Source organism: Phaethon aethereus (genome assembly GCF_964289735.1).
Source record: "Phaethon aethereus genome assembly, chromosome: 2".
Lineage (NCBI taxonomy): Eukaryota > Metazoa > Chordata > Aves > Phaethontiformes > Phaethontidae > Phaethon > Phaethon aethereus.
This window is the reverse complement of record NC_138582.1, coordinates 68,889,521-68,913,558: the sequence shown is the minus strand read 5'-3', so window position 1 is coordinate 68,913,558 and position 24,038 is coordinate 68,889,521. Positions and strand designations below refer to the sequence as shown.

At 37.3% G+C, this 24,038-nt stretch overlaps 1 protein-coding gene across 1 annotated transcript in view; it reads right to left on the bottom strand.

Moving 5' to 3' along the window:
- Window positions 1–22,018, bottom strand: part of INVS (inversin) — a gene marked incomplete at its 3' end in the record, with an annotated part of 95,457 nt that extends 73,439 nt beyond the window's left edge. The window contains exons 1-2 of the mRNA XM_082014739.1: window positions 21,892–22,018; window positions 14,549–14,715 (exon numbers count right to left, since the gene is read on the bottom strand). Coding sequence (XP_081870865.1) covers window positions 14,549–14,715; window positions 21,892–21,997 — 273 coding nt within the window. The 5' untranslated portion in view covers window positions 21,998–22,018. The remainder of the gene's footprint in view (window positions 1–14,548; window positions 14,716–21,891) is intronic.
- Window positions 22,019–24,038: the final 2,020 nt, after the last annotated feature.

Genomic DNA, 24,038 nt, shown 5'->3' with positions numbered 1-24,038 from the left:
AATCCAAACAGAAACACCAATAGTAAAACCACTAGTGCAGAATAAGTGATCAAAACCAGAAAAGAAATCTATGAGATTTTAAAAAAATCTAAAAGCTTATAAAAAAGAAGAAAAACATAAAACCGCCTTTTTTTTAATTAGCCAATACAAAATAAAGGGCTTCCCCCCCCAAAAAAAAGCTATTTCAAGGTCACCAGCAGTTAAGGATGCTAGCTCCTTGTGAAAGATGGCCAGTTATATGAAGGATAACTTTGGACATGTACTACTGATCTCAGGAAAAATGTGTTACATAGAGAAAGAGATACCAGTATGGTTACAGTTAAGATGTACCACTATTTTAGTAATTTTATAAACAAACAAATTCTCCTTTAAAATCTAGTCCTATTATTTATTCTGGTACGGTAAATATTAGTAGTGTAAAACTCCTAAGACATTAATCTGAAAAAAAAAAATTTTGATCTACTAGCACAATGATTCTTTCATTGGATTTATCTTCTTTAGAACAATGCAAATTTTTCTCCAAGAAACAGGCAAAGAGCAAGGGATCAAAGGCAACAACTGTAAGAAAATACCAAGTTCAACTGACAATTTTACCATCCAATGCAGGACTGAATCATAGTACTTATTCTACTTCCACCAACACTGAAACAACTGCTGATATCTCAAAAAACATATTGGAACTATCAGACTGCCAAATCTTTCAACAAAATATTAAAACAAAATATTCAGTTTCTTTTTCGCTTCTGCTAAGCGATTCCCTCCATTGGTAGATATTTACCTCTCCTACGTCATAACCTTTCCCATTCATATTCCCCATCTGAGTAGTTAACCGGCTTTTTCTCAAGACATAGAACCAGTCCGATTTGGTATCATGCTGCCAAATCTGTTTCACACAAATTCTGTCTCTGCATGAGAGCAAGCGAGATACAGAGAGAGCGCACACCACGCATCCTCATTAACTGGAGAGATATATAATTAAACAAGAAGGGGTTAAAGCGTGTATTAGCCTATTCTACTTTTCTACCTATTACTTTTTAAAAAGCTTTCATACGTCTTCTTCCTTGTTTCTGAAACCTAACCATCCCTTCTTCCTTTCAGGAAGGCTGACATTTGACAGCTTAACACAGCTGACAGGGTTACCCAACAGCCCACCCTCCCTATTCTCAATCCAATTAGACCTCTAATCCTCCAGATGAAAGGCCCAACTACTCATGCTCCTCATGACAACGACAGCTATTGATTATTTGTCACTACAGCTAACACCTTCTCTGTCGAGGCCACTCTGACAGAAGCAAACCTACCAAATTAGACAGCACTTTATCTGCCCTGGAGGCCAAATGGCACAACAAGTAAAGGCTAATAAATGGTATAAAAATGAACAAATCATAACATTATGACAGGTTGATCGTTGCCAGCAGCTTCACAGCTCAAGCTTGATGCTCCGTTAGACCTGTTCCTTCTCTTTTCTCTTCCACTCGTGCTCCAACTTTGACTGAATTAAAGGCCAGAACAATTAAGGCATTTGACCAGCAAAGATAAGCTAGGATAGAAGTATCATCAAGGGACACAAATGTCAATACCAGACTACCGTTTGTCAATAAAAACATTCCAGGGATGCAAATGCTCATGACTATGCTCTCCACTAGGCTGTACTGACTCCCTTTGTACAGAGCTCTTCCCAAGCCCAGGCAGAAACTCCAGGAAAATTAACCCCAGAAAACCAAGCTTGAGCTGGGAAGCTTTCTTATCATGCAAGGATTTACATCACTAAAAAAGGAAACCCAGTACAAAGCTACATGACAGAGAGATGCTACAGTTGCAGTTATTGCATTTAATACCTATGAAATTTTCGTTTCTTTTTAGTGGAGTGATATAAGCCAAGAATACATCATGTGAATTTATCATTACACATATTCTTCAATTGTTTCTCAAGGAAAAAAAGAGCCTGTTTCTAGTATCTAATAAAACATAGGACCTCACAAGTCACATCACTCTAAGGCAAACTGAAAAGTAGCAACAACAGTTATTATTTTTACAGTGGTGCTACCCAAAAACATTAACAGCGAGATCACAGGCGCAGTCCCTGAACGGAGGCTTTTTAATGCAACAAACAACTGGAAGAGAACATTAAAAAAACCCCAAATAAAATACCACAACCACGGGAACATTGTTAAGAACATGCAAGCACAAAAATAATGTGAGTAAAAATAAGCAAGTTCTTGAAACAGTTGAAAAGCAAGTAGTACTGCCCGGCCATAATTAATTAGTTGATTTCTCAACTATGCCAAGAAGAATGTATTTTCCAGCAAGGAATTCCTACGCTTCTGAAATTAATTACTAACAATAAAATAATATTAAATCAAATTACATTAAAACCTAAATAAAAGACAAGCTTCTTTAGTTAAAGAAGGAATAAGACATGAGCTATTCTACTCCGGAAAAACCTACAGTTTAACTGAGGAAAATGTTCCTGTGTAACATCTAGGCCATACAGATATAGGGAACTACATGCAAGTGCAACATAATACTAGCTAAAATCTAAACACTTAAAAAGATTTATTCAGGGGGAGAAAAAAAAAAAAAAATATCAAACTGTGTAGTGTTTGTCCTCACACTGCTTTAACTGCTTAGGTTCGCAGCTGCGGGCCGGCCGCGGAGCGCCGGCAGCAGCACCCTCCCGTGCCCAAGGAGACCTCTAGCGGCGCGCCCGGCCCGACACCCCGCGCCGGCGGGCACGGGGCAAACTCATCCCAAACTCTTAATTCACATGAAACTCTTAAATCACACAAAGGCATTTTTGGCCTGTGCTGGCGACAGTGAGCCCGCGGCGTTCTCAGGAGCTGTTCACGTTTTCCAGCATGAGAAATTCCATTATTGTTTATATAAACCTCCTACTTACCCTTGGTTACATTCACTGCTATGGCCTCTACTTATTTAGCAGACTCTAGTTCTTTCTAACACATACCTGATTTACAGAGGAAAGGAATACATATCATTCTCCAAATTTGATTTTACCTAGTTCATTAAAAGCATTCTCATTTAGGCTTCTTTTCCTTTTTATTATTTCAAGGCCTGTTCAGTTTTTTTAACAGAATCACTAGGTTGGAAAGGACCTTCAAGATCATCAAGTCCAACCTTTAACTATGATGGTGTGCTGGTTTTAGCTGGGACAGAGTTAATTTTCTTCAGAGTGGCTAGTAGGGGGCTATGTTTTGGATTTCTGCTGGAAACAGTGTTGATAACACAGGGATGTTTTAGTTACTGCTGAGCAGTGCTTACATACGGTCAAGGCCTTTTCTGTTTCTCACACCACCCCACCAGTGAGTGGGCTGGGGGTGCACAAGAAGTTGGGAGGGGACACAGCTGGGACAGCTGACCCCAACTGACCAAAGGGATATTCCATACCACGTGACATCATGCTCAGCATATAAAGCTGGGGGAAAAAGGAGGAAGGGGCAGGGGGACATTCGGAATGATGGCATCTATCTTCCCAAGTAATCAGTGCACATAATCAGTGCCCTGCTTTCCTGGAGATGGCTGAACACCTGCTTGCCCATGGGAAGGGGTGAATGAATTCCTTGTTGTGTTTTGCTGGCATGCACGGCTTCTGCTTTCCCTATTAAACTGTCTCAACCCACGAGTTTTCTTCCTTTTACTCTTCTGATTCTCTCCCCCATCCCTCCACGGGGGGACTGAGCGAGCGGCTGTGTGAGGCTGAGCTGCCTACTGGGGTCAAACAACAACAGATGGCTAAAAAACAATGTTATACTAGAGGACTAGCTGGTGCCAAGCAGTGAAGAAAAATTACTACTCTTAATTTCTAACCACACCAGCAAAATCTGTAAATGTCCTTGTATAAGTTTTAGACTTATTAACCCAACGAGCTGTCTCCCCCATTATTATTCCTGACTCCTCTTCTGAAAGACTTGTTTATAATATTTCGTTTATGATCAGTATTCTTGGTAGGTGTGAATCTTCTCCACCATTACGGGTCAGAATCAGAAATGATATACCACTATGTTTTTCAAGGTGTGCTCCAGGAGATGTGCCTCCCTGAGAATCATAACTGAACACATAGCCAGAGCTAATCCATTCATATTCACAAAAACCGTAGATGTATTTATTCTTTTTTCTGCTTTTAAATTAGGCTTGCAACCCTCACAATTAAAAGAAAATCCTTCAAAATATGAATGTTACAGTGCCAGCTGCCAGTCTGAAACATCAACTGCTACAGGCAACTGGAGATCACCAATTCATCTACATGTAAAACAGAAGGCACTACACTTGGTCCATCCCTTTACATACAAATATACTCTACTATGTAGTATTTGTCTAAACACACCACAAGTGTTTCTGCTGCAAACCCTCTCTTTGAACCTTCCCCATCCACCTTCAGCTTTTGCTTCTACTACTCTAAAAGGGGAAAAACAGTATTTTGATATTACAAGTGGAAGTAGATAGAAGCATTCTGTCTACAGCAGGCTACAGAGCAAACCTGTCAGACATTTATAGTGTAATGCATTTTAGTGCCTCAGCCAGCTTTATTTGTTCTCTTTCACAATCCAATCCTAGCCAAAGACAGTAACAGACACTGTATGTTTTGTTTAGCCATGCTATAATTCCTTTGATGCTCAAAACAACTTGCTGGGAAGTAGGTATGTTCAGGGAGGTGGACACAAATTGCAAGCAATATTTTAAAACGTGTTTTATCAGAATAAGTAAGTTTAGTAGCTAACAGTTACTAAAATAATTTACGTCAATTTTACATGTGCCGTAGCCTATAGACATTCACACCATATTTATCAGTATAGCCTGTATAGAGACAGAGTCTGATCTTTATCTACTCTGAAATTCTGATCTTGAACTTGAAGTCAAAAGAGCTACTTTGGCAAGTAAATTTTTGCATAGCCTTGCCTTAAAATGTGATTTCATACTAACATATAACCAGTGAGAAATCAAATTCAGATGCCTTAGTATTTGCTGTGCACCCGAAACCTGACTTGTGGAACAGTATTTCTACAGCTTTATCTTCCACAGACAAAAGAACTGCCAAGATTTTCACCCATAGTTTGACAGTAGAGACAGATGATTGCTGGATACCAAATGATTATAGTGACTTGAACATTTAATGAGCGACCAACAGTGTGCATGTTCTTGCGCTGTTACAAGGCATGCCAAAGTGTGTAAGCTGAACATGTATTGCCTGAAAATACGAGACTAACATACTGATCTTGCAAAGTAGTGCCTAAATCAAGCTCTCCACCAACAAAACTGTTGTCAAGCTTCCTGCTTCAATTATGCTGCTCTATAATGTTTACTACAACTGACGTGGAAAGCTTTCCCTCTCCTTCACATCTGTGATGCACTAATGAATCAAGATATAGAATTTCTGAAGCATATACAAGACAGTATACTGACTATTCTCATAGTATCTAGTGTTGCTTGATTTCCTCAAACCTTTTCAGACCAATCATTTTTCACTCTCTAGCTACATGCTTCTATCTTGTAGTTTTTTTGTGTACAAACATGTTCTAGCCACCCTGCACGTTTCAGTGGAGAAATAGTGAAATTTAAGAGGCCATAGAGCTATGTTGGAATGCTGAGTTTCATAAGAGGGGATCAACACTTTGACTTCAAGATCACCATTTCATATTTCAGTATTTTGCTCACTGATCACTGAATCAAGACAGGTTAATGCAGAGGCAAATGGAAGTATTAATGAAACCTAAAGAACAGTCTGTAACAGAATTCGAGATACATAAGATCCTGAAAGAAAGCCACAGCTGCTATTCATCACACACACAAAAAAAAAAAACCTTTGAAAAGGTTCCCTTGTCCCTGTCCCAGAACACTGCTAAATTCTTACCAAAGGTTTTAAGAATATTTTTCATTATGTCAAGGTTCATTTAGGAATTTCCAGCCTTGCACAGTCTCTGGCTGCTTTATTATTCTTCCTCAGCAGTGACAGCACAACTTTCTGGAGAACCATATTGTAAATCAGTTCCCTGTAACAATGTTTTTTCTTCCTAAACTTTTCCTGTAGTTATTTTTAACCATTTCAATTAGGCTTACAGCACAGATCAACAGTAGCATCAGCACAGCCAATAGTGAAAAAGCGTTTGGGAGCATGAGGACTTGTGCTAAACAGGCAGAAAATGAATCACTGTTTTGTAGAGTTCATTTTCTGTCAACTCACCGAACAGTGAGTAGTTCTGCAGTTGTGAAAAGGGGTCGGGGAAGGCCATGGACAGGACCAGCACTTTGGTAGCTAGATCAGCTTATCTGTAATACAACACATACAAAACACATACAAGGAACTGTACCTTCTGCCCTTGAGCATCTTCAGGCTGCAGTCACTAGACAGAACCCTTTGTTCGGGAAAGTAAAGAAATCATTTGTATCAGTTATTCTCTGCGGCTTAATTAAGCACAGAGAAAACTCTAGTCCTGCATGTAAAAAAAAAAAAAAAAAATCACCTCTTCTGGCTGGTTGGCCAACATACCTGTTTCATACCTTGGTTTGTCCAGATTTTTCAAATTTAGTCAAATTGTACATCCACATGAAAGTACGACACAATGAATGGAAAGCTCATTCCTACTTCATGAACCTACTATAAGTGCAGAATTAATATTACTTATTATGAGCTCTCACTTAAGGGGAAACATCACAGAATGTTACCAGACTAGGGAAAAAAGAACATGAACTGACCGCCACCATCTCGGAAAGGCACCCTGATTATTTGGTTTCGTGATATAGATTGGAAAAGAAAGTCAGAAGCACATGTGCTCTTTTATGCCGTTCAAATAATGCCTTATGAATGATTTGAGAGACTCTGCAATGATTCCTGAGCTCCAGGAAATACACCTTGAAAAAGGTAGTGAGAGAAAAATGTATAAGCTTGCTCTTGGGCAAGTTTTCTTTAGGAACTTTTAAAGCAAACATCTTTTACTTGGACAAGAAAGGGGAAACAACATTCCGGTTTGGGGACTCTTGGACTACCTTGACTGTACTCATGTGGTAAGAATTGTCAATAAGCTTTTATAAGCTTATTCTAAAGGCTACCTTCTGTTTCTAATTTTCTGCCATGTCTTATCCTGGCCACAGGCTGTCTTTTCTTACTTTCTTGTTTACCTGTGTGGTTACTGGTGAGTATACAGGAACAAAAATCTTCTCCAGTTTAAGAAAAATTACAATTAAAGATCATTAAAACATACCCTGCTACCTTACACAGAATTCCTAACTGCATCCTGGATGTACTGTTAATTATTAATAACTGTGTCAGCAAAGAATTAATATAACCTACAGAATATTTAATACTTCTAGACTGTGAAAGCCACATTTTCCCACTGGAGTGGTATTAATCTTCCTGAAGCCAAAATTAATATCCTCCTGACAGTTAAGCATCCTGATGCATTATTTTAAATGCATATTATTAGCATCCAGCAATAAAACTATTGAATTTTTTCTTCTATCCCTGTTAACACAAAAGGCTCTGCCTGGGGAATTCATAGAGATTGTTACTTCTGTAAACAGATTGCTACTAAGTGAGCATCCTCTGTGAGAAATTCTGAACAATGCAGGCTTGTTTTCTTCTTATATTAAACTGGAATTACTTAATGGAAGATAAATGAAAAAATCATATACAGATAATTTGGCTATGTAGAAACATTTCCATTCAGAAGTATCACATGTGGGTGTTTAAGCAAGTTGCAATTTAGGACTAGAAGCAAATTGCTACCAGAATGCTTACAAGTAAAAATGAATGTCTAGTTAAATCACAATCCCAGTACACATATCTGTCTCTACAGCATGTTTATTTCACAATAATCTAAGTTCTACCAGCTTAAATGATCTGTACCCACATAGTAACACAATTCCTCAGTGTGAAATCACTGGCAAATTATATTAATGATTTTACCTCTGTTGCAATCAATCACTGTATCAGCTCCTGGTAAATTACATCCACGTTCATGAAGTCACAACTGTCCTCTGAAACTCCTATGGCAATTTTCACAGGTGCACTCGTATCATTTTCTGGTAGGTTTGGGGTTTTGAGTTCTTATTTGTTTGATTGGTTTTTAATTTAAATTTTCTGGAGTTGACATGACCTCTCCTTCTTTTCTTTTTTCTTTTTTTTTTTTAAAGGGTGTGCATCCTTTCAAAATTGCTTGGGAGATCTGTCCATTTTAACAACAGAGACTAAAACATTCTACCTTTATAATGGGCCCAAGAAGAAAAACCATGTAACTTACTTCATATATATGGCCGCCTGCCTATAAAGACTGAAACACTGTCCTGGTTTCAGCTGAGATAGAGTTAATTTCTTTCATAGAAGCTGGTATGAGGCTGTGTTTTTGATTTGGGATGAAAAAATTTTGATAACATCCTAATGTTTTGGGTTGTCGCTAAGCAGTCACAGACTGGCCCGTTCCTCATGCTGGGCTGCCAGCGAGGAAGCTGGGGGTGCACGGGGAGCTGGGAGGGGACACAGCCAGGACAGCTGACCCAGGCTAGCCAAAGCGATATTCCATACCATACGATGTCATGCTCAGTACATAAAGCTGAGGGAAGCAGAAGGAAGGGGAGGGGAGGACATTCAGAGTGATGGTGTTTGCCTTCCCAAGTAACCGTAGCGAATGATGGAGCCCTGCTTGCCTGGAGATGGCTGAACACCTGCCTACCCATAGGGAGTGGTGAATGAATTCCTTGGTTTGTTTTGCTTGTGTGCGCAGCTTTTGCTTTCCCTATTAAACTGTCTTTATCTCAAACCATAAGTTTCCTCACTTTTACTCTTCCAATTCTCTCCCCCATCCCACCGTGGGGAGTGAGCAAGTGTCTGAGTGGTGCTTAGTTGCTGGTGGGGTTAAACCATGACAAACATCTCCATCGTAAGTCCTGATGAAAAAAAGACAAATACTACAAAAGATCATGTCAATGAAGATTTGAAAAAGATACCTTGCTAAAAAATGTATGCCTTGGGTAAGATTAATTTGTCACAATTTAGACATCGATGACATAAAAACCTACATCAGTCAGATGCCTAAAAGGATGACTTGGCTGGTCAGTGTGTCCTAAGGTACTCATCTTTAATCTAGGGTGAATGAACTGCACCCTAAAGCACATTAACTTTAAAAGTGGTCTAGATGACTAGCTCAGATTTAGATGTCTGCAATGTAAATTTCCACAGTTACTTGAGATTATTCTCACCCCATTGCATCACATTGCATTGTAGTAAATTTTAAATATTTTTCATCAAGAGTAAAAGATATATTTGTTACATTTAAGCAAAGACTTTAACTTTCTAGCTCCTTACTCATGCTAAGAATCTTTTCCAGACCAACAGAGGTATAAAGCTTAAAAGCTGTAATACAAAGGATGTCTATCACCAAATGGAAGACAACATTAAGAATATAATTATTATCATTAAGCAACCACTCAGCAAAAGTTATCATACCAATGTATAACCATAGTTGTTTTCAAAAAGCATTGCTATTTCAAGTAGTATTATCAGCTGAAATTTCTGACCCTACCTCATTAACTTTAGGAACTTTCTGCAAAGAAAGGTGTGAGAACACTTACACTTAATCTGCTATCACAGAAAGGTGGCTAGCTGGACCAATAAATAAAAGAATATCTTAACTCTTACTTCGAGAATGACATTAATGAAGTCTGAGAGAGAGAGATTACAAGAACTCTTTGTTTAGAAGCTGATATATCTTTCCAGGTATTGCTTTATAGACATGCTCCAGTGACAAAAGCCATTTGGACGAAGCATGGCAAGACAAGGATGACACAGAGACTTTGAGTTCTGAGACCCCAGTTTCCTCACTAACTGGTAAAGATGACCTAGATATTAAAAACACATTAGACGGGGTTACTGAAATAATTAGGTCACCCTCACTTTTTACCTATGTTGAAACCCTTGGAACTGAAAGAACATGGAATAGCATAGGTCAGTCTGCCTAGCTATGCTATCATAAGTATTTTTGATAGAGCCTATGGAGAGCATTTATGTCAAGTGCAGAAATTTTGATACTGTTCATTGATATCCAAAGCAAAATACAGCTTTTGACAACTCAGTTCTGAAAGATGACTGGTAGGACACTTGTGGGACAACAAGCAAAGGTACTTGAGTGCACCAGAAGAACTCGGGTCTTCTGAAGAGATCAACTATGAAACTGCAAATAATAAACTACTTAAAAAGGAGTTAGAGATGCCATTAGGAAAAGGTGAAGGATTGAGGAAGTACTGTGAGACCCTCCTATCATATCAGATAACGTTTTCTGTGACCAACGGGTAATTCTGTAATTTTTACCTGTAATTTAGGAAGAACCTCTGTATTATCAGCTAATGAGGATTTGAATTTTGATCATGGGATGCGATTGCTGCCTTTTTGGAGGACTGGAAGAAATGCTTTTACTAAGTAAAATCCTTATGCAGCAGTAATAAGAAACATGATGGGGAGCAAAAGTTGTCTTTCTTCTGCAGACAATAGTTGGAAGTATATAACTTGCAAAAAGGTGGAAGTTAAAAATAAAAATAAAACATAATTGAGAGCTGGTATGTACATATGTATACGTAAACACACACTCACCAGTTCTAGCCAGGCTTGTAAATCACACAGGTGTAGTCAAGCTAGTTATGTAAGTGTTAATGGAATGATGTTACAGCTATTCATTTAAGTCCTATCCAAACAGAAATCCATCTTAGAGAAGAAAGGTGATTAAGACTCCTAATTCGTTTTATATAATACTGATGATTTATGATTGAGTTTGGGGCTATGCCACATACCTGAATGTTTGTTCTATAACAGGGATAAAAAAAAAACATGCACATGATTTTACTAGGACTGAAAGACATGAACTGGCATGTTGGCTAGTCCTTCAGTGAAGTCTCCAGACAGACAAACAGGAATAGTTTCATCTCAAGTAAGCAGGCATTTCTACCAATACCTTTGCACAGTTATTTGATGCTGGAGAGAAAAGAAAGGAAAGAACCTTATATCGGCTGTAGTTTTAGCTGATACTGAGGGAAAGAAGTATTGCAAGATCCTCTGACAGACAAAAGGCAAAAAGCACCCTGCAGCGAATGAAACCAATTTTTCTTTCAATAACCAGCATTATTTGTGGGAGAGTCACCACCTTGAATCTAAACACATGAAGGAAGACATTCAGCTTCCTCTGTGCAAGATGGCTAAATCATTCTTTCTGTTTGGCATTAGAAGAATATCTTCTCACAAATGCTTTGCCTCTGAGACAGCTCTGTGGCTCCCAAATACAGCAGAGACCATTTTTTTGCCAAATCAACTGCAAGACAGTTTCAGAAGAACTCCTGTAAAGAGACATGTAAAGGAAGCCTGCAGAATGATAACCTAAAGAGACTCAAACATTCTGGCAAAAACTCTAGCCCTCAGGATGTCTGCTGCAATCTAATGAGTAAGATGTGTTCCCAAAGCACTCCCAAGAGACAGCAAAAAAGGGCAAAAGTAATTCTAGTACCTAGAGAAGAAGGTTCATACTCAGGAAACCTAACAATTTTATATTCATCTGCTTTAGTTGAGAACTTGTGTGGGAAAAGTCTCTTCTCTTTCCTGCCTCTTCACTGGTTGCATGTAAAGGTCTGTACATCAATCTTAACTTCTCTCTCCAAAGAAAATTAAAATGAGGATGGAACTCAAGTGCAGTTTAGGAATTTGAAATCTCCAAGCACTGTCATTCTGTGACTACAAATGAATGGAGATTCAGAAAGTCATGTAAACCTGTTTTGAAGAAGTGCAGGACAGTGACTGACTCACAAGCTTGAAAACAAAAAAACCCTATAAAGTGGCCCTGGTAAATATGTAGATTCATGATTAATCAACATTGACCACAAAATTTTGGAAATGGGTGGTCTTACAGCATTTTTCTTTTTCTGTCTGAAAGTCAACTTTTAGTTTTGGTTACTGAGGAAATTTATTTTTTTTTACTTGAGGGAAGAAAAAAAATTAGCCCTTATATTAGAGGAGAACATAAACCACAAGTATCAGAGAGGAATAGGAAGAATGCAAATCACTGTTTAAATAGACAAAACTGTGTGGAACATGAAGTTGTTCTAAATTTTAATTTTATGTATTTTGCAGAATGCATTCATGACAGACATGCAGATCTTAAAATGTTAATAAGGAAAGACTGATGACAAAATTTTACACACATGAAATGTTAATTTCGTAAGATGACACCAATAGTGAGTAACTGCTCAGAAGGCACGGAACACAGTTTTACAGGACAGCTAAGCAGTCAGCCAAATCCAGAGCATCTGCAAGGGCAGACTGCTTGTTGTCACCCCAGCACTATGATGGCTCAAGCACTAACATGGCTATGGGGTGAATCACATCTATCTAGTACATTACACAGTAAGTGGGTAACAGCACGAAATCTTCTGCTAAAACAGCATGAGGTAAAGACAGTACCTTTTTTTTCACCTGCATTGTCACCTGAAAACAAATCTAAGATGGTCCAAGTATCCTATGGTACAAACTGCCCTTTCATGATTGCAGCACAACATAAAGGAACTGGAGAGTACATGCAGTTCAAGGGTATTATGCCAAGGCAAAATATCTCTTGCCTTGAATAGCTGCAATACAAATATCCACAATATGAACATATAGACAAAGATTTAAACAAGAATTCATATTGTTTTAATACGCTAAACAAGATTTTAAAAACCTGGGGAAAATGTAATTTTTAAAATTAAGTTTTTAATATTTTAAAATGCTTATTTGCCTATCAGGTCATAAAATCTAAAGCCTGTATGAACACTAGGCAAATATAGTATCTTATAGCAATTTTTTAAGTCTCTGACATTGTTATGTTTATGAAATACTTATCTTCGAAACAACATTCATAGTAAGGTGGTCACTGAGAAGTACGAAGTTAACCATGGTACACTAGAGATAAGGTTATGATGATGACTGAAATATTTCATCAGGGTGTTATGATATGTAGATACATTCATCAAATAGGTGAATTAGCCTATTTTAACCCAACTATAACCTACACAGATTTAGACTAGATCTAAGGAAGAAATTTTTCACAATGAGGGTGGTAAAACACTGGCACAGGTTGCCCAGAGAGGTGGGAGATGCCCCATCCCTGGAAACATTCAAATTCAGGTTGGACGGAGCTCTGAGCAAGCTGATCTAGTTGAAGATGTCCCTGCTCATTGCAGGGGAGGTTGGACTAGATGACCTTAAAGGGCCCCTTCGAAGCCAAAGATTCTATGATTACGATGGTAGTCAAGCAATATAGTGCATTACTGTACACATTTCAAGAATGCACTCAAACTAGTTTTTAGTTTGCATTTTTACCTAAGGAATTTGTAAATTGAAAATATTAATAAGAGATGCAGTAACACAGACCACACAGTCCCTATGGACGCCCATGCAAGTGTGACTGAACAATGTCATCCTATATTCTTCCCAAACGGTTCTCTATTCAATTACATACATCCTTCCTTACTAAATACTGTGACCATACTACAGCTACCTTTAGGTAAACCTAACTAAAATAAAACAAAATAAAATGCACACTACATTGAAAATTATATAAAACATCTGAACAATGTGAATTATTACGAACAGGGGCAAGTTGTTATAAACAGAATCATGGCAGGCATTCTAACTGGCACCAAAAGACACAGATTAGATAGCCAAAACAACTTTAACTTTGAGCAGTTAGTTTTAAACATACCATAAAAGCTAAAATAGTAAATAAAAAGCTGTTCCTTTCAGTATGAGTTTTTAATCTTCTCTGTGGAGTCTTTTTCATAGTTTATGAACTCAAACTCCTTGGTTAGCTAGCCAACCCACTTTTTTTTTTTCCTTCTGTCAGCAGTTTGGTCATTCTCCTCTAACTGTGGACACCTCCCCCAGCTCTAAACACACTCAAAATTTATTGCAGCTCTGAAGTTACACTTTAAATTACCTTTTATTTTATTGTTGAATACTTCCTTTAGCACCTCTTCAGTGGGACAATGTCATTGGACAATATTATAGACTGAAGTTGTAGAAGGAAAAACAGACACTAATGCATTTCCCTCCTAGTCCTGGAAAGGATTTGATATTCCATATCCTTGAAGTTCTCAGACACAGCATTAATAATTTACAGTATATGATTTTATATCCACTGAAATTAATAGTAACATCCTAAAGAGTATCAGAATGCACAAAATTTAGTCTTTACTTAGAATTGGCTGTCCCAGAACAGACAAGGACTATTTTTCCTAGAAAGTACAAGTTCTTAAACAGCAATGAATTATACTGTCTCTGCAGACAGCTACAAATACACTGAGTAAAACAATTAAAAAATTAAAAATAACCCTCCAAAGATTTACTTTGGGATGGGCCAAGTTTTTTAAAAAAAAAATCATAGCATTATTTGCCTCTAAAATAATGAAAGCTTCCAAAGATACAACATGCTTACTTAATACAAGAAAATCTAGAAAATCTCCTTTATATCTGTTGGGAATGCCACAATTTTATACAATGTCAGAGCACTTTTAATATAATTACCTTTTGTGCAGCAAGATGGAGGGCAGTTCTTCGGCTACGATCAGCTCTATTAACATCGGCTCCAGCCTTCAGCAATGCCTCTGCACAGTCCAGCCTGTCAGCCAATACACAGTACATAAGTGGAGTTCTTCCAAACTGGTCCTCTTTATCTTTCAGCTCAGAGTTTCCTAAGAAAAAAATTTTAAAAAATCACGTAAAACAATTAAATCTATGAGTATCTAAGAGTAATACTCTTTTATTAAAAGGGTACTTTGATTAAATGTATTACTTTCTCATTATAAATGAAGTGATCAAAACAAAGGAGTAAAACATAAACCCAAAGTTACTAACTTCTACCATGTTTTTACTAAGATTTATAGGAAATTTCAAAATATATTTAGAGAAAAAAGTACATTTGGAAAGCATTAGTTCCACAAATACACCTACCACCAGTAACATTCTGCAGCGGCATAATTATAAATAATTTTTAAATAGTTATACAGATCTTGGCTGCAAAGATTACTTTAAAAAATATCAACAGCAAGTAAACCAAATAGTACTTCCAAAACTTGTGAACATTGTAACTAAAAAAAAAAAATCTTCGAAGCCTACTCACAGCGACATCTATTTAAAAAGCATAAACATGTCAATACTACATCAATACCATTATTTATTTCATAGTGCCTTATAATATGGAAACTACTAAACTACTTCTCAAGCTTTCTTGAACCGATACAGTTAGTAAGGCAGGAATCAAGCTAAATAATAACTTTGTAGTCCTATAAAAAAAAAATCAAAAGATTGTATGCCTATTCACAGTAAAAATACAAAAACAAACCAAACCACTATGCACCCTCCACTACAAAGTTTCATATTTATTATGTCACTACATGAAAACTAGGACCTGTAAATTCATGGGTATCAACTATCCTACACATCCCAACTCTAAATACATCTCCCATGCAGCAGTCATCTACAGTTGTTCAAGGAACATTATTTTAACAGGAAAGTTAGTTTTTTCTTTTAAAGTATTCCCTCGTTAGCATGATTGTTGATGCTTCAAAAGAACTCCAGCAGAGGCATGCTTCTCCTTCACAAACACAACCTTCACTCTTGCCCAGCATATTATACTTACCTACATATCCAGTAATTGTATTCTTAATTATAATTTCTATTGATTCATCCAGCAGAAGAGTCAAGCAGATTAAATGTGAATCAAGGGAAATATCAAGGATTAAAATTTGTTCCCTACCAACCAAGCCTCTCACAAAAAACACTTTTAAGCAGGATATTGACAGTTAGAGCAATCCTTTGCTCACTCATTTCATTTCCAAGTTCCTTTAAAACTGTTGAGTGAATACTATGTTGTTCTCATGATTTATTCTGTAACACCTTCTCTTGCTTAGAAATTGCAAGTTGCACTGAGAAAACTCTTTCTGCTCTGTAAAAAACTGTTTAAGAACCTTTCCAAACTCTTCTGTGAATGCAGATATAGAAAAAAATTTTTTGTTCCTCACCCATGGCCTTGTCTTCTCTGACTGCCTGCTCACCTTGATGATCTACTACTAGTTTTATAATTAATATTTATAACTCCAGCAAATTATTGCTAAAAAAAAATAAAAAAAAAAAAAAAAATCTTTTCCTGACATGCATCTACCTTCCTGAGACACAATTTATGTTTTCTGAAGAACATCTTGCTTTTAATATCCACATTCACACTGCTGTTTAGCTATGCTTGCTTCCCTTTGACCTTCCTAAATATTTTCTTTGGTGAAGTGCTTTTGCATTCGCTTCACACTGCAAGCAAGGAGTTTACTCTTTACACTAATCTTTAGATTCTTCTTCTTAACCAAGCAATATATCTATCCATCTATCTATCTATAGATACATATATCAGAACACAAAGTATACAGCAAAAACATTGTCCGCATTGATGCCTTCCCTTCCACAGATTTTACATTCTCACCATACTATCAACAGCCTCATTTAAAGCACGACATCCTAGTTCTCTCATCTAATTTTTTTAGACTTCCATGTATGCAAAAAAATGTATACATTTGTTTTGGTTTTTTATGCACTTCAACCAGTTTGAAGAAAATGCTGTCTTTTCTTACTGTATTACTACATAAATGAAGATACAGAATAGCTATGATTCCACCTTCTGTAGATAAGCCACTGGGAACTGCACATACCCTTATCAGCTTTTACTCATTTTTACCCTTAGAAACATTCTCATAATAAGCATAACAGCTGAGTGCTGGATTTTTTCAATAAATAAATGACCAAAGTATATTTTTATACTGAATAAAAACCAAATAATAAATCCAATAATAGAAAATTACATTTGTAAATTTATAGACGTGATTTTTTTCCTGTGGGACCTTACATAAAAGCTGTATAAAAATCTGGTCTGAACTTTGCTTAGAATTAGAGAAGTATCGTATATATCTTATTCATTACTCTTCACAGTGAAACAAAAGACATCAAAAAATTATTTTATGGTAGCATATTTAAAAGTAATTTTTAAGACTTTTAAAAATAATTTGTAATATGTCGCTAAAGAGGAGTTGAAAGCTGTGTAATCTGAAAGGTATTTAGATTATTATTTATGTCCTGTTATACGTAACTACATCTTGACGTGAAAAAATAGAGGTAATATAATTTTTACTAACTCTATGTACACATTTGATGCTGTTAAAATTCTAAATTTTATCAGCATTTTCTAAGAAAAAAGCTTATGTATTGTCTTTAAATATTCACTTAAGTGTCACCTTATTTTCATTATTGAAGACTGTAGTTCTTCTACTCAAAATGAAAAGTTGTAACATTTACTAAATGCATTAGAAAGCAGCATGTAGAAAGAGATGTCACTTGTTTAACCAATTACATGGCCATTAGGAAATAATTCAAGATGCACCATAGGAGTTACACAGGGGAATCCACATTTTTTTATTTTCCCTAACTTGTAAAAACATTTGCCAGACTTTGATTTCACAGTATTACAATTCCATTGCAAACTGGATGCAGTTTCAAGATAATTCTTTCCTCCACTATTAGAAAGAAGTATTTTTAAAGTTACACATACATATTGTGAAACTGTCAATGTCGTACGTCTCAATATTTTAGCTAACAACAAATGTTTTTTTCCATTCAGTAATGTACATTAACATCAAAGCCAGTTAGGAACAACCATGCAGCCCTGTGCAGGTAATACAGATACATATAGATAATGAGGTCCAAAGCATAATTTAATATGGCACTGCTCCCAGTCAACAAGCCAGTTTAATTAGTTAAGTATAGTCAGGTGCTCTTCCATTATTAGTTCAGCCTGGTACTTTAGACATCATTAAACCATATTCCACTGTTCAGTGTTAACATGGCCTCAACAGTGTCTTAAATTTGTTGAAGATTATGGGACTTAGACAACCACATGTTTTTAAAAAGAAATACATAAACATGCATTTCTCCCAATAAGACACATACACATGGCTTACGCTGATATAAAACTTGTTCTTAAATCAGCAGTGTGCAAAACTAGTCCCTCTCCCTCAAATTCCAAGTTCCCTTTCTGTTAAATAATGTTAGCGGGCATACAGAACATAGAGACTAAAGGAAAGAAATGGGTACAGTCAAGATGAGCAAAAATGGCCTAAAGCTCAAGGACAACCCAGGTAAGTAGAGCAACAAACATATAATTTCACGTACAGCTCCCAAAGAGTGATGTAGCTGATGACAAAGAGTTCCCATGATTGCAGACAGTTTGAGTGAAGAATGAGCAAGACCTTCAAAACTGATGTCAGTGATTTGCCTGAAACTGCTGCACTGGTTTTTAAGGGAAAGAAACTATCTTCAGCTAACAGCAGGTTTCTTTTTGTTATTATTTCCTTTGCTTACAAGACCCTGTAAGGCCCTTAGAATGGTTATGGTTCTGTGGGCATTTCCCTGAAAGAGTGTGTCTCTGCTCAGGGTAAGAGACGGGACAAGGACTAGGAGCTACTCTATCACTGTCAGGTGCTAAGGGGGACTAACCTGATGAAATGCACTAACCACAGCACCCTGTGGATGTCACAGCACAGTTGCAGTAAATTATTATTTTCTGCAATCAAGGAAGCACAGGTAGCCTTCTAAACGTCCACATATTGGTATATCTAGAATGTGCCATGACAAAATTATATTCTCTTCCACAGACCTAAGAATGGAAGTTTGTCTGATCCCTTCCCTTTCAGGATAAACATCCTCACCCCACCCAGATTACGCATTTCATAAGCTTGTTGCCACTGGAAGTCATGAACACCATGGAATCAAGTGGCCCAAGTCCAAAATTTTACTCTCATCTTCACACCTCATCACTTCCTCACAGTCTGTGCAAGCAGTCACATCACACATTTTTCAAATCAGAAGAGGAGAAACAGCAAGAGAAGGACATGAATCTGCTCCGTTATTAAAAGAAAGACCATCTCCTGTTACTTGCAAGAATCTTGCCTTTTGTAGTATCTGATTCGAATTTTATTCGACCTCCCACATTGCAGAACATGGAAGACAGAATCACAGAATCAGGCAAAAACATGCAAAACTGCATATTTGCAACTCAGAATTTATTTTTATAGTTAACATTTGCAATGAAACATTGCATCAGAGTTTCAGAAGCACTTGTATGCCAGCAATACATAAGGGTTTTAGAATGAGGAGTTGGACTGAACGAACACCTCAGTATAATGACTATTATCCACATTATTGAGTTCTTATAAACAATTAAAACACTTAGATGCATCTTCCTGAAACTGTACATAAAAGCGCTAAATGCAAAATACAAAATTAACTTTGGCTCCCTTTTGCCTAGGATTAAAATCATAGATGGGTTCTAACACTGAAGAACTGTTAATTAAAGACATGTTCGGTGTTGTATAAAACACAGAAAATACTGTGAGTATTCCCCAAAGCCTGGTATCATACAATCCTAACACAATGTTATACAGTATTAAGCAGCTCATGCAATGCAAACAATCAGCACGCTTTTGTTAGAGCATTGGTTATAGAATAAACACTTGGCATGTACTGTGCTTTATGGTAATTAACCCATAGGAACACAGTAGCCAGAACACACTGCATTACTTCAAACACCTCCTCCTTTAAAATCACAGGCTATGGGGCAGCAGATTACACGTGTCCATACTCTTGAGTTATATGCAAACAATGTATATGTTTGTACACTGTCACACATGCTCCATCAAGCTACAGATGGGAAAAGGAACAACCACCAAACAGGTTAGAGGGGTTGCTCTAAGAGACTGTTTAATCAGCCGCTATGCCCCTCCTATGTTAATAATCGAATAGGAAAAACTCAAACAGGAAAATAATAATGAATTTGGGGGTAAAAAGCTCTCCCTAAAAGAAGCAGAAATTCAGGCTTTATGTTTCTGCCTATACCACTAGCCACATAATCAAGATGCAAAGCCTGAGTGTGTTAGGAGAATGTTGTTCAGCAATCCAGCATACGCACACATAACGCTGAAGTACTGTCCTGAATTAAATGCTGCTGCTGCTAAGTGCAGTCATGAAGTTCAGTGAATAACACCAATTGCTCAATTTACTTCTGGCATCAAGTTATACTTTCAACAGTGCCTGGTAAACAGCTAAAAATATTACTCTGATGCATTCTTCTTCTGCTAGGCAATACTTATTTTTTGGTCCTGTCCTGGCTAAAAGTGAGGTTTGTGTCATATCCTGTCAAAACACGATAAAGCAGAAAAGCTAAATTTTGCTATTATAGCAAAGGCTGCAAGGATTAAACAGTTTTCTCTCCCATGTAAAAATAACATACCACATTTTTATTTTGTTGCTGCACGATTGCCATTAAAAGAATAGTGATTTCCATATCTGGTTCTAATGGCTATTTTGTGGTAGATTTGACAAGGTGTACCAGCAGCACAGAAGTACTTGTTCCTTTGCATTTTCAAAATACATCTTGTGGCTGTGAGATTAGCAAAAACATACTGAAGTCAGCAAAAACTCTTTGTTGTCGCTTCTGATTGTTAGCCAGGATTTGAAAGCTCAGACTATTTTTCCCCTTCCATATACGCAGGCAGAGAACTTAAAAAAACCTCAGATGTTTAAAGCTACTTTGTAGTTGTATGCCATAGATTTCTAGAAGCATCTGCACATCAGCTGCTGATACATTGTTTACAAAATGTTCTACAGAAGAGTGAACAGATAGCATTAAATGTTTAAGCCATCATATGACTAAATAAAGTCAAAGGCCCAACAAAAAATATTTGTTTCAACCAGTGCAGCTTCTGTAAAGTCAGTTCCCTGAAACTTTTTCTCCTGTTTGAGTTAAATCACTTCTAATTGTCTTTTTAGAGACAAATTTACCTTGTAAAAAACTATTTACTGCTTTCTATGCAGCTCAGATAATAGATCCACATAGTTTACTATCTTGTCTTTAACACAGCTCAGAGACATAAAGAAACTTCACTGTTGGTTTAATGCGATTACCATTAAATCCTTTACATGCATTAAAACTAACAGTTAATGGCATAAATCCAGACTAAATTTCTTATTATTTCACAGTCCTTCACCATCACCAAGCTCCAGGAATGGGATTTTCAAAAAAGTCTGAGCAAATGAAACTTCTACGGTATCATCTGGAATTGCATTTAATGAGAAACTCTGAAAATCAAAGTCTTCACCTATCATGACAGCCTTCCAAATGTATGTAAGATTGCTTTTGGAACACAGAACATATACTGCTTTTGAAAACTACTAACCTGGAATGCCATATAGTTCTTGGACAGAGAGGGAAGGTGAAATCCTGGGCTTTTTAATGGATGGGAATTTTTTTTTTTTTTACTTCAGCTTCAATAGGACAGGTCTCTCTCTTTACATTTAATTTGTCTTGGGAAACATTGTTAGTGTATCAGAATCAAAGTAACAAATAGGGCTGGCATATTTTGCCCCCAAATACTACCCTGTGACAAGACTGCATTAACTATAATAAATGATCTGTAAAAACAAGTTTATCCAATTTCCCACAGAAGCAAGGATTCAAAAAATAAGGATTTTGGACCAAAATATTTCAGCCTAACGCACTTCAGAATTTCAAATTCCCTGAAACATGAGTCCTGAATAACTCTTCTGGTTATATCACTTACCAGTTTTATATTTTACTTCACACAGAAGTACCAATCAAAGGCAACAGATAATAAGAAGCAACAAAAATCAGTCCTATTTTCAGGACTACAATTATTCTAGAAATACATATAATCAAGAAATTAAAACATATCTTAAAGATCAGAGCAGTATGTCAAAACCAAAAAGCTTCAGTTCTGAAGCGATCCAAATGCATCTACAATGAAAACATTTACCTGCTATTAGCTTTTGGAGGATACTCTTATCTCCATTAACAGCAGCAGCATGCACTTCAGATGCTAACGAGGAACCACTGAAGAGGCAGTTTGCTGAAATATTCATGCTCTTTCAAGGTATTACCATCGGTCAGATTTGCAACACCAACATTTTTTGTAGGAATTCAGTTCTAGAAAAAAACCAGTAAAATAGAATGGATTTTATAATGAGTCATTAAAATGACTCAAACAATGCTAAAGAGAATAAACTGTTCTGTTAAAAACAGAAAAGAACAAACACGTTTCTCATCTTGTGGATTAAATCTACCTTTAGTCAAGATTCAACCAGGAAAAGCCTACATTAAGGTGATATACACATATATATATTACAGTTTTGTTGCCTTCAACACAGATTTCAGTGAATAAGCTTTGCAAAAGTCTGCAAATAGGATAGTGTTTATCTAGAAATCCCACAGACACTTCTTCAGACTGTGGGCATGCATGCTTCAATTCAGTGACCATTGAAGTTTGTTATCAAGTATCAACTTGATATATTCCTCCAGTACTGGATATCTGGTGGTATTTTACCATGATGGTCTATGGACGAGGTTTATAAACTGAAGTAGTATCTTTTATTAGACCAACTGGCATAACTGAAATAATCAGATCAGCTTTCTAGATCATGTGTTCTTAAAACCTGAACAGAAGTGGGAAAATGTGCACGTAAGAAAAGCCACAATGAATTAGACCCGAAGTCTGGATCTAAATCCTGTCTCAAACTGGTCAATGATAGATGCCAAAGAACAGAAAGAACAGAGCAAATACATATATACACATATATACATATATACACATATATACATACACACACATATAACAATTAACATGCCTGAGGGATGGGTTGCTATGCAGAGGGATCTGGACAAGCTCAAGGAACGGGCCAGTGTGAAAACCTCATGAGGTTCAACATGGCCAAGTACAGGGTCCTGCACCTGGGTTGGGGCAACCTCCAGTATCAGTACAGGCTGGAGGTGAAGGGATTGAGAGCAGCCCTGCCGAGAAGGACTTGGGGGTACTGGTGGATGGAAAGCTGGACATGAGCCGGCAATGTGCGCTTGCCGAAGGCCAACCATATCCTGGGCTGCATCCAAAGCAACGTGGCCAACAGGTCGAGGGAGGGGATTCTGCCCCTCTCCTCTGCTCTGGTGAGACCCCACCTGGAGTCCTGCGTCCAGCTCTGGAGCCCTCAGCACAGGAAAGACATGGACCTGTTTGAGAGGGTCCAGAGGAGGGCCATCAAAATGATCAGAAGGATGGAACAACTCTCCTATGAGGACAGGCTGAGAGAGTTGGAGTTGTTCAGCCTGAAGAGAAGGCTCCGGGGAGACTTGATTGTAGCCTTTCAATACTTATAGGGAGCTTCTAAGAAAGATGGGGACAGACTTCTTAGCAGGGCCTGTAGCGGCAGGACAAGGGGTAACGGTTTTCAATTAAAAGAGGGCAAATTTAGACTAGATAGAAGAAAGAAATTTTTCACAATGAGAGTGGTGAAATATTGCAGGAGGTTGCCCAGAGAGGTGGTAGATGCTCCATCCCCGGCAACATTCAAGGTCAGGTTGGACGGGGCTCTGAGCAACCTGCTCTAGTTGAAGATGTCCCTGCTCATTGCAGGGGGGCTGGACTAGATGAGCTTTAAAGGTCCCTTTCCACCCAAAGACTCTATGATTCTACATATATGAATATGATTTTGTCTCACTCTTCCAAATACTCTCCCAACCTGCCATTATTTCTAATTCAATCCCTTCCTAAGGGGGACTTGGTTTCTGTGTATTTACTACTCTGCAAATTCTGTTAACTTTTTTCAAATAATTTTTCTACTATAAACATGTCCACTCTCCTCTTCAGATTATGCAAACTTATAGCATCCACAACATCTATTGGCAAGGAGTTCCGTGCCACAACCAAACGCTCTATGGACAAACCGCTTGCTTTCATCTTTCTTGTCCTGGCTCTTGCCATCTGAGGACCCTTAATCCTTGTCCTGGAAGGGACAATAAATAAACAGTTCTTATCCATCAGTAATTATTCTACAGATTCTTAACATATCCTCCCCGATCATATCTTCCTCTAGAAGAGAGTGTCATAGCTTACTTAGCTGTCACCCAGGC